Source organism: Belonocnema kinseyi, chromosome 1 (assembly GCF_010883055.1).
Source record: "Belonocnema kinseyi isolate 2016_QV_RU_SX_M_011 chromosome 1, B_treatae_v1, whole genome shotgun sequence".
In the NCBI taxonomy this organism is placed as follows: domain Eukaryota; kingdom Metazoa; phylum Arthropoda; class Insecta; order Hymenoptera; family Cynipidae; genus Belonocnema; species Belonocnema kinseyi.
This window is the reverse complement of record NC_046657.1, coordinates 159044850-159056184: the sequence shown is the minus strand read 5'-3', so window position 1 is coordinate 159056184 and position 11335 is coordinate 159044850. Positions and strand designations below refer to the sequence as shown.

Genomic DNA, 11335 nt, shown 5'->3' with positions numbered 1-11335 from the left:
CCCGAGTTCACACATGCTTCGTTTCAATGGCTAAAATTGAAGAACTAAAATTCGAATTGGTCGAAAACCCACCGTATTCACCAGATTTAGCCCCCAGTGACTCTTTCTTATTTCCAAACTTGAAAAAATGGCTCGGTGGTCAGAGATTTCCAGACAACGAAGACGTCATTGACTCTGTAAGTGTTTATTTTGAGGAACTTCCGAAAACGCACTTTTCTGAAGGATTAACAAAACTTGAAAAGCGATTGACCAAGTGTATAGAGCTCCAAGGAGATTATGTTGAAAAATAAAAAAAAATTTACCCAAAAAAAATTGTTTTCATACTTCATTCTAAGGACTTATTGAACTACCCTCGTATCTCATCTGATCGGTTATTTACTATCCCGATGATAATACAGATTTTCTATATCTTAAAGATATGACTCTTTAGAGAAAACCTTGCCATATGTTATGCCTGTGAAAATGATTTTTTTTCGATCTCCCCAGTAGCTTAGTGGGTAGAGCACTCGACCGGCAATCAGAAGACCTGATTTCGATTCCCAGTGGAGCAAAGGAAACTGAAGGGAAGCGATCTTGTTTCACAGATAAAATTTAATTAAGAATAAACTTTAATTAAAGAGCGTTCATCAATTACGAAAGTCTTTTTTTGTGTTAGGGGGGGGGGGGGGCAAAGAATTTCTTACTTAACACCATGTGATGAGTGTAACAGCTGATCAAGTCAGCCCTGAGATCAATATTTTTCACCCATATTGAAAAATAAAAGTTTAAATAACGCGGAAATTTTTTTCGGGAAATGTTAATGAATATTAAAGGATCGTTTGTGGCCTTGCAAACAGTTGGAGGAAGAAAAAAGTTTATTTTTGCAAATAATGATTCTCGACGGACACATTTAGGTTTTATAGCAGAAGTTTGACTTTTAACTTTCTCTTACGGTAATCATGCAATCTGTTTTACCCACAGACCCCTAGAAGTTCGAAGTTGTCTACTCGTTGCGCTAGTGCTGCTTTGACACAGCTGTTACCAGACTGATACGTATGTAAGACCAAATATGTTTATTTGCATATCAAGTGCAAACATTAGTTTTTGCATTATTTTTGCATAATGTTCGTGAGCGATTTTTGTTGTTTTGTCCCATTTTGCTAAATATAAACCTCATAACTAGCCCATTAATAACATTGCAAATTGTTTGCAGGGTTTGACGACAGCACGTTTGGTATTTCTCCAAAATAGAAATTAAAAAAAAAAACTTTTTTCACCATTCTAATTATTTAGGACCAGAGACAAATTCTTGCATGCCTTTAATGTACCGTGCCAAATTTTTAACACGATATCTCATACCGTGTGGATGTAAATTGGGAAAGAAAACTTCCACTGGTATTTTCTTAAAAAAAAAAAATTTTCTCAAAATTTCCACCGGAACAAAGCAGAGACACGGACTTTATTACCTCCTCTTTCTTTTCCCAAACTTACAGAGCAATACCTAATTTCGTTTAGACGTAAGTTGGAAAAGAAAAATCGAAGACCAGGTTTGGTCACTTGAGCCTCTCGTCACATGGCCTTAAGTTTCGTCTTTCTAAGTGTTGTTTTGAAATAGCACATTTCAGGTCGTTTCTAGTAAGTGACAGGAGCAAGGCAAGAATGTCATCTAAGCCTAGTTGTATTTAATCTTTGAAAATATCTTGAAAATTTAGACTCTTTCTGTGATTGAACTAGGTAATTTCGTAAAACCCCTGAAATATTTTTAAATCACTTCAAATCTGGTAAAATTGTTGTTCTTGTTAAATTTCGTAAAAATATTGTGATTTTTTAAATACTTTGTAAACTTTATTCCCGATATAGGACCTCCCGGCTTACGCTATTCCTAGAACTGATTGCTTCCGCAGTTTCGTGATAAGAGAAGAGGCGGGGCTGAAAAAGAGAATCGGCTCTGTCAAGCGTGACAAACAGCTCGAAGGCCGCAATCTCAGCGTGTTAGTTGCATCAGGTTGCGTCATGCGTCCACATCCAACAGAAATAGTTCATGGGTTCCTCTCTCTTTCCGTTTGCATTCTGCCGACGTAAGATCAAGGCCAAGATAAGCGATGCTCGAAACCGATCTTAAAAGGGAAATTGAGTGTATTCTTTTAAAATGACGCCTTAAAATCGCTTGAAATACTTTCAAATGCTTTAAATATATTAAAATTCCTTAAAATCTCGTTTACAGTGAAAATAATTAATATATTTTTTACAAATTGAGTAAAATATAATATTCTACGCAAGCAGGGGGTAGGGTATTAAATTTTTAAAAACTATCCTTGCGCAAATAATGGATGCTCGTTTAGCTTAAGTTTAGTTATACCTAATGATCTCGTAGCTCCTCCTAATAAAAGTAAAGGAAAACATTCTCCGAGGCCATGTTTTATAAGAACAGGGTGCTTTCCACGTTCATTTTCCTTCTTTTTAAGGTTTCTGGGTATTCGATGCATTTCCAGAATGTAACCATCTTCTGTTTACACATGATGAGTTTCGAACGGAAACCCCTCATCGATAACTAAATGTTTCTGAGGTCATTTTTTGAAAACTATTTTTTTTACCAGCACAAACATTTAAAGTAATTGTTGGTGATTGCAATAATGTTTGCTACCATGTTAAATTTTGTTTCACGAAACATAGAAATTGTATTGCCAACGTGTTATTTGTCTATTTTGAGCGATTTCACATTAGTGCTTAATTTGTCAATTTTTTAAGATGGATGAATAGTCCGCAAATTTGGCATTCCCTAATTTTTTAATTACTGAAATTCTTTTAACCGAATCATAATTTGCCCTAATTTATATTTTGAAAAATTGCCGTTTAACTTAATTTTTATTTTTTCGAAATTATTGTTTTGTCTGATTTAAAATTTTTCCAATTACTATGTATGACATAATTTTAGTTTTTTCGCATTACCCTTGGGCCTCATTTTTAATCTCTGAACAGCCACTAGGCTGGTCCAAAAATGTTTTATAGGATCCCAAAAAAAAACCCACAAGTAAAAAAATGGATTTTACGAAGTTTTTTAGAGATAATTATCATTTTTCTTGCTGCTTTTTTGGAATTTATTTCTAATACATAAAATGCTACTTTATACTGATAAGTAGATGATTGCATAAATGATTTAAATAATTTATTATTGTTTTTAGTAATTTACTCTAATAATATAGATAGAAAGTCACGGGTTTAAAAGAAATGTTTCACTTATTGTCGAGTTTTCAATTAGATTGAGCTGCTACGCAATTATTGTTAACAAACATAATTATTTATTGTTTTCAGCCTTTTTCTCTTAGAGGAATGCTAGAAGACGGTAGTTTTTTCAAAAATTTGCCACTTTTTGTCCAATTTTTAATAAGAGTGAGATGAATAGTATATTAACGTGGATAAAATTAACAATTTAACAAATTTATTATTATTCTTAGTGATATTAAATTTTAATAATACTAGAAAGTTATGGTTCTTTTGAAAATTTCAAATATTTTTCTACTTTTCACTTGGAGTTGATTAGTAATTAATTCAATTCAGCAAAAAATAATTATTGAAATGAATTATTATTGTTTGTAAGTATTACATTCTTTATTAATGCTAGATAGCTGCAGTTTCTTATGAAATTTTTGACTTTATACCAATTTTATACTCAGTAAAGTAATCAATAATGCAAGTTAAGAAAAACATCTGTTTAAATAATTTATTAATGATCATAACTATCTTCTCTTAGAGATATGCTAAAAAGTTGCTGGTCTTTCTGAACTCTTTAAATTCTTATCCACTTTTCACTTTGTGACGTGATAATTACTGAAAGTTAACAAAAAATGTTTGTTCAAATAATTGCTTTTTTTAAAACTATATCTTTTCTTAGATTTCCTATAGGGAATCACCTGAGATCCACGTCGAAAAGTTAAAGCATATTTCAAAGATCTGTTTTATTTCTGAAAAATATATTCACAAAAAAGAAAGAGATTGTTCAAAATTTGATTAAATCTATTTTCCCTTTATTATTTGTTTATAATTCAAAAGCAAAAACAAAGATAAACATTTCAGAATAAACCGTAACTTTCTAGTACTTATCTAAGAGAAGATAGTTATAAACAATAATAAATTCATTAAATTACTATTTTTGTTTAACTTGAATGAATTATTACTATACTAAGTGAACAGTGGTCAAAAAGTTTAAAATTTCAGAAAAAAACGTTTCTATGTAGGATCAATTAAATGAGATAGTTATAAACAATAATAAATTACTTAAACTATATTGTTTGTTAACTTGAATTAATTATTACCTTAACTCTAACTGGAAAGTGGACTTAAATATTTGAGAAAAAATCGCCCGCAACTATCTAGCATTACTATAGGTTAAGATAGTTAAAAAAAATGATACTTTGTTTAAACAATTATTTTTGCTAAATTGAATTAAGTAATAACTCACTTCAAGTTAAAAGTAGAAAAAAAGCTAAAAATTTCAGAAAGAACCACAATTTCTAGCATTATTCAAAGAGAAAATTACTAAAAATATTAATAACTGTTTAAACAATTATGTTCGTCAACAATTATGAACTATTACCTTACTCTAATTGAAAATTGGGCAGAAAGTAAAATTAAAAAAAAACAAGACTTTTTATCTCTATTCTTAGAAGAGAAAAATTCCTGAAACAATAACAAATTGTTTAAATAATTTATGTGAACATCTAATTAGTAGTATTAAGTATATTTTATGTATTAGAAACAACTTTCAATTTTTAAAAACGCAAAAAATCATAAGTAGCGCCAAACCTCGCAAAATCCATTTTTTCGCTTACGACGGTTTTTGGAACCCTTTAAAACCGATTTATGAGCGTGATATTTAAAAAGTAATATCTGATTCATATAGCTATTAAAAACTGACTACAGTCGACGCTACTTACCTTCCCGCTATTTACCTTCCCGCTATTTACCTTTCCGCTTCCCCTAACTCTCGGTCGAGCTCTTCCCCCACCACGACCGCGACGGCTCGGCAACCGAGAATTGCTCCGCTCGCTATTTACGTTGCCGTCAATGGTTTATGTCTTTTGAGACAAATTTAAAGTGCAAAAAGGTTCCAGAAAATTGTAAGCACATCGTTCTCTCGCAGAATAAACTGAAAAATAGGTTAGTATTTACGAATTATTGATCCCCTCCCCCCCACATCCCAGAGACAGGAATTATAGGAAATTTCACGCTCTACGAAAAACGTCTAAAGATACCGTTTCAACCGTTTCAAAGATACCTGCGATCAAAAATAACACTAATCAAAAATTTCAAATGTTTTCCAATAAAACTGCAAAAAATATCATACTCTATATTTGTATTATTTTTTTATGTAAAATCACTTAAATTCCGTTAACATGAGATTGTAAACTTTTTTTTTGTTAATTTACTCAGTACGTACCTCACAAAAAGCACAAATATATAAATAGAAAGGTTAAAAATGTCAAATAAATTATTTTAGGGTCTTTTTTATAACAAATTTATTTTATTTTCTACTGAATACTAATAAATTTTATTGAACAATTAATTCTTCATAACAAAAAGCAAGTGATTGTACCAAAAAAAAGAATATAAATATAGAGTATGATATTTTTTTGCAGTTTTATTGGAAAATATTTGAAATTTGTTATTAGTGTTAATTTTGATCGCAGACATCTTTGAAACGGTTGATCTAAGGAACTTTGACCTTCAGACGTTTTTTGTAGAGCGTGAAATTTCCTATAAATTCTCACTCTGGGATGTTGCACAAACATGCCATTCCGAAGTAATTAAAATTCAAAAAGAAAAATTTTTCTGTGTTATTTAAATAGAAAAATTATAAATGAATAGAGGCAAACCTTAATATTAATATTAAAGGCTCTAATAGGTGCCAACATTTTTGCTTTTATATATACTTACAACTTTGCAACACCATTAGAAACTATATATTGTAACCCGCGAGTTACAGCATGAAGCCTCATCTTAGGCAACTCTCCGCACAGTTTAGAGGATAAGGCAAAGAATTGCATCTCTAAAGGTAAATCTTAAAGGCGCAGACTCGAATACTCCCTCTAAAAAGTTTTCTAGAGTTGCGCAAGAGCCAAGGAATGGGGCACTGCCTATAAAAAGGGCAGCACGCTCCAGAATAGACAGTATTTCTCAGACGTATCAGAAAAACCCGCAGATATACTAAGAACTCTGTCCTTCACAGAGAATTTCAACTACCATACATCTCAGAGTATATCAAAGAAACCGCCATTAAATTCTACGAATCTGCATCATCATCACCTTTTGAAAATATTTCCTCTCTAGGGAAATATAATTTTGATCCATTTCGCAAACACGCAATGCCAAAAGACTTTCTTATGAAATAAGTCATCCAGGTCGAAGTGGCCCTGCCATACCCGACCTACTAGAAACTTCCTTTTTTTCATCCCTATACCTCCACTTCCATCTCTTCCTCTTTTCCCATCTTTCCTTCTATAAAATAAATTAACAGATGTTTGTGGTTTTTTCCCGCTTGCGGGCTTTTTTCCACACTGAATTAACGTCACTTTTAATTCCAGTCATGTCAAATTTCGCTCAGATTGTGTAACAATGCCCAAACGGGTAACGCACAACAACCTCTTCCAGTCTGATTATTCTTTGGGGAGATCATTAATTGTGAGTGTGCAAATGGCGCGGCTTCGCCGCGCCATTCGCACACTCCCGTGCATTGGATCTCACAAGAGGGGGCGATGGTTGGGGCCCCCTCATCCCCCCCTTTCTAGAATAGACAGTTGGGGGGTTGCGAAGAATACGCAGCGGATCTTGAGCACAAACTATCCTCAAGCATCTTTTAATATCTTGCTCACTTAGGCTACAAACCTAAGTTTACTTGATATTATTTAGAGAGAAGACCTCTGAAGCGGAAGCTAGTATATCCAGTGTACCCGGTTGTAAAAGCAATCTTTTTCAAAGTCCGTTCGCATATTCTATTCAATACATAACTATTTTTCCTACGGGAATAGTTCGAAGTGGGGGAAAATGATTTCCAGGAAAATTACTCCCCTACGGTCCCATCGTCAGCAAGGTAAATAGCGTCGACTGTACTGCTCTCGCATCCTCCTATGTATAACTGAAGAAAATGACAACCATCTGATAAAAGATTAGCACCGAAACCCAAAAAATTGAACTTCATCCTATTAAATCCTTGTAGAATTGTACAATTAAATTAGAATAAAATTACTATTTAAAATACTTGCATGCATTTACTAGGCAGTCTGATAAGTACCTGAAAATTCTAAGAGATGGCATTAGTATTCACTAATGTGAACCATTTTCGCCGAGCTTGATCCTTCAAATGACGCTTGTCAAAACTTCAGCCATTTATGTTTACGCATTTACAAGTTGCAGCACTGAGAAGCGACTAACCTCCGAGTTTTTTTTATTATGGAAAAATCTGAGTTTCGAGTTTTGATCAAACACTACTATCTTTGCAAGAAAACGATATTCGAGACCAAGGCCAAGCTGGATAAGTATTACCCGGACTCTGCACCGTCGATTGAAACGATTCATAAGTGGTCTACCGAGTTTCGTTGTGGCCGTACGAGCACAGTTGATGCTGAACGATCTGGGCGCCCAAAAGAGGTCACTACACCAGAAAATGTCGAAAAAATCCATGATATGATGTTGAATGATCCCAAAGTGAAATTGAGAGAGGTGGCTAATGCTGTAGGCATATCATTGGAACGTGTGGGCAACATCCTGCATTCAGTTCTGGGCATGAAGAAGCTTTGCGCACGATGGGTGCCGCGTTTGCTCACAGCGGACTAAAAACGAATTCGTGTGACAACTTCCCAGCAGATTTTGGCATTATTTTCACGTAAGCCGACCGAGTTTTTGCGCCGATTCATAACCATGGATGAAACCTGGATCCACTACTATACTCCTGAGTCAACGCAACAGGCAAAACAGTGGGTTCCACCGGGCTAAAGTGTTCCGAAGCGTCCAAAAACGCAACAATGGGTCGGAAAGGTTATGGCCTCCGTATTTTGGGATACACATGGCATAATATTCGTGGACTATCTTGAAAAAGGTAAAACCATAACCAGAGCATACTATTCATCATTATTGGACCGATTAAAAATCGAAATCGCCGAAAAACGATCGCATTTGAAGAAGAAAAAGCCGCTTTATCATCACGAAAATGCGTCTGTTCATTCATGCTTAGTTGAACAAGCAAAATTGCATGAAATCGGCTTCGAATTGGTTCCTTAGCCACCGTATTTACCAGACCTGGCCCCCAGCGACTATTACTTGTTCCCTAACCTGAAGAGATGGCTCACCGGTAAGCGTTTTTACTCAAATGAGGAGCTCACAGCTGAAACTGAGGCGTATTTTTGAGACCTTCCGATCGAGTACTTTTCGGACGGTATCAAAAAGTTAGAAAATCGTTGGACTCGCTGTATCGACCTAAAAGGAGAGTATGTTAAAAAATAAAACCGACTTTGGACAAAAAAACGTCTCCGTGTTTCATTTTTCAGGGACTTATCAGACTGCCTAGTATAATAAATTTAAATTTAAAATATTCGAAATTTACAAGAAAAAAGTATTTGGGTAAGACGCATTTATCCACTAGCTCATATCTTCACAATGTTTATTTCAGTTGCCCGTTTGTAAAAAAAATCGCAACACTTAAAGTAATTAACCCATTTTTATCTTTTTGATAAACAAGTGAAGGTTGAAAGCTCTTATTTATTTTATGTTTCTGTTTATTTTATTTTCATCGTAAAAAATAACATATTTTTTTTATCTGGAATGCAATAAAAGTGACTCAATGCTTTGATACTTATATTAAGGCTTACAGGATCACAGCGTTTCTAAATTCACCCTGATCTCTCCGAATGTAAACTTTTTTCTTAGAATAAGTTTTTTGTTTGTTAAATTGTTACAAAGAAATGAATATAAAAAACTGGGTCCAACGGCATTTTCGGCGTTTGGATGGATTATTTATACTTACTTTCTTATTAGATTATGCAAAATGAATCGAGAATAAATACTTAATACTAACATAGAACGATTTTTATTTTTATAATGGTGTATTGCGCATCAAGGTAGCGAACTATTTTTTTTTAAAGTTCGAAAGACGGTAACTTACGTCAGGAACGTCCAGAACTTACCATTAAGTTAACGGTAAGTTCTCAATAGATTTTGTTTTTGAGAATTTACGAGAATTAAGGTTTTTCACAGAAATAAATGTAAATTTTCTAGCTCTGTTTTCAACGGACCTATATTGAATTTTAATAAATAAGGAAATATTTCTCACTTGAAAAACAAGTCAAATTATAAAAATTACGTACAATTCTGATTGGATTTGCATAAGATTATTATAACATTTAATTATGCGTAACCAGGTGTATATAAATATAACAATTCAACTAAGTTATTTGAATTGTTATATTTCTTAATTATGATATCCTTCACTTTACAATGCGTGATTCGTAAATCTCTTAATTAAAAAAATTTCCATTTTACATTCTTATTTTTGGGCTTACATTTTTAATTTAAAGAAATTTAAAATGCAGATTTGGCGACTTGAATAATCAAAAATTAAATGCTTGTGAAGTTGAAAATTTTGGACGAAAACATTTATTATTTAACATTGATCATTTAATAAAATATTTAGAAGTTCTAAAAAAAAATCAAAAATGATTTTAAATTTGGATATATTTCAAGCAACTTCTAGATTTCTCAAGATGTTTTAACTATTTAAAATGAGAATAGTTTAACTTCTAATTTACGAAGTGTTCATTTTTACTTTGAGTGCTTTACTTTGTAGTTTATTTTAATGAAAAAATTTTGTGTTTTTATTTGTTTGCTCCGGCGTTATTGACATCCATACACTTCACAAACAAAAACGAAAAAATGTTTGTTTAGTACACAAAAAACTGAAATAATTCAAAATTTGAACACCGTAGTGTGCAAAAGCTGGACACACACGATCAGAAAATAGACCACGGACCATAAAATTGGTCACAAAGCTTGCAAAATAAATAAGCAATATTAACAGAATTAATATTTAAATGAACAGGAATTTATAATAATTCAAGAATTCGGTTTGAAAAACTTTTTCCTAAAAATTATTATTTGGCCTAATTATAAATTTTCCAAGTTACTATGGGAGACTATTTGAATTTTGTCGAATTATCTTTTGGCTTCATTATTATCATTCTGAATAGCAACATAAAGTAATAGAAAAATGTTTAAAAAGTTTTTTCTTGAAATAATAGGAATTTAATTAAAAGAAGTTCTCTCAAAGCAAAATTTTAAATGTATTTTTTTTTAGTGCAATTGATCCAAAGTCTTACAAATAGGTTACCTTGTTTATAAAAATTGTTTATAATAATTAGAAATATTTTTATTAAAATTTAGTGCACAAATTTTAGTCTTGAAATTTAAGAAAATGATTTTCCAGCAAAGTAAAATATTATAGTTATAAAAACCTCAAATGAGTGAACTTATTTATATAGATTGTTCCTAATAATTTAAATTGTTGTGAAATATAAAACATTCCAAGATCTATTCAGGTATTTATATAAATCTATTTTTTATTTTTGTTGGAAATGTTAATAACTATGAAAAAAACTTGTTTAAAGTAATGTGCGCTACATATTTCTAATAAGCAAGAACATATCCATGGAACATATCCGTAAATTCTGGAAATATGTAGATAATAAGCACATACCACTTTTCTGAGTGTGCGAGAGTGTTTTGCTTGTAATCCCAACAGAAAATTTGGTCTAGTTACGGCCTTGCTGTCAAGTAAAATGACATTCTCGCTTTGTTATTGTAGTTATAACTACAATCTGATGAATACGGCCTGATAATTGTAATAAGGTAATTTCTTTTTAGAAAATTTGATTAAATAAAAAATGTAGTTGTTCTTTTACTGAAATAATCGTGATTAATTTATTAAAGTGAATCAAGGTGAAATGAAGAAAACATATTGTAATAATTTAAATAATCATATATTACACTTATATTTATTTTTAATTATACCTACTATTACACCATATTGTTACAAAATATAGAGGACCAGGCTTTGTTTAATAAGGAATTAAATGATGCATGTGTGTACCCCGTAAAAGGTACACAATCAGTCACGACCTCCATTTGACATTCTTTTAATCCCGTTCGTTCACTGGAAAAATTCAGACACAATTAATATTTGCCAAAAATATATAGCTGGAGAAAAAATTAAGAAATAAAAATGGATTTAAAATTCAGAGACCCCCGATTTTGGTGACCTATATCTCATCAGAAAAATAATCTTAAGGGCCATCCATATACCACGTGGACA

The 11335-nt window shown here is 32.2% G+C and overlaps 1 protein-coding gene across 1 annotated transcript in view; it reads right to left on the bottom strand.

The window, feature by feature from the left end:
• Positions 1–11032: 11032 nt before the first annotated feature.
• The window catches only part of LOC117171975, a 14506-nt gene continuing 14203 nt past the window's right edge, over positions 11033–11335 (bottom strand). The window contains exon 3 of the mRNA XM_033359676.1: positions 11033–11176. Coding sequence (XP_033215567.1) covers positions 11041–11176 — 136 coding nt within the window. The 3' untranslated portion in view covers positions 11033–11040. The remainder of the gene's footprint in view (positions 11177–11335) is intronic.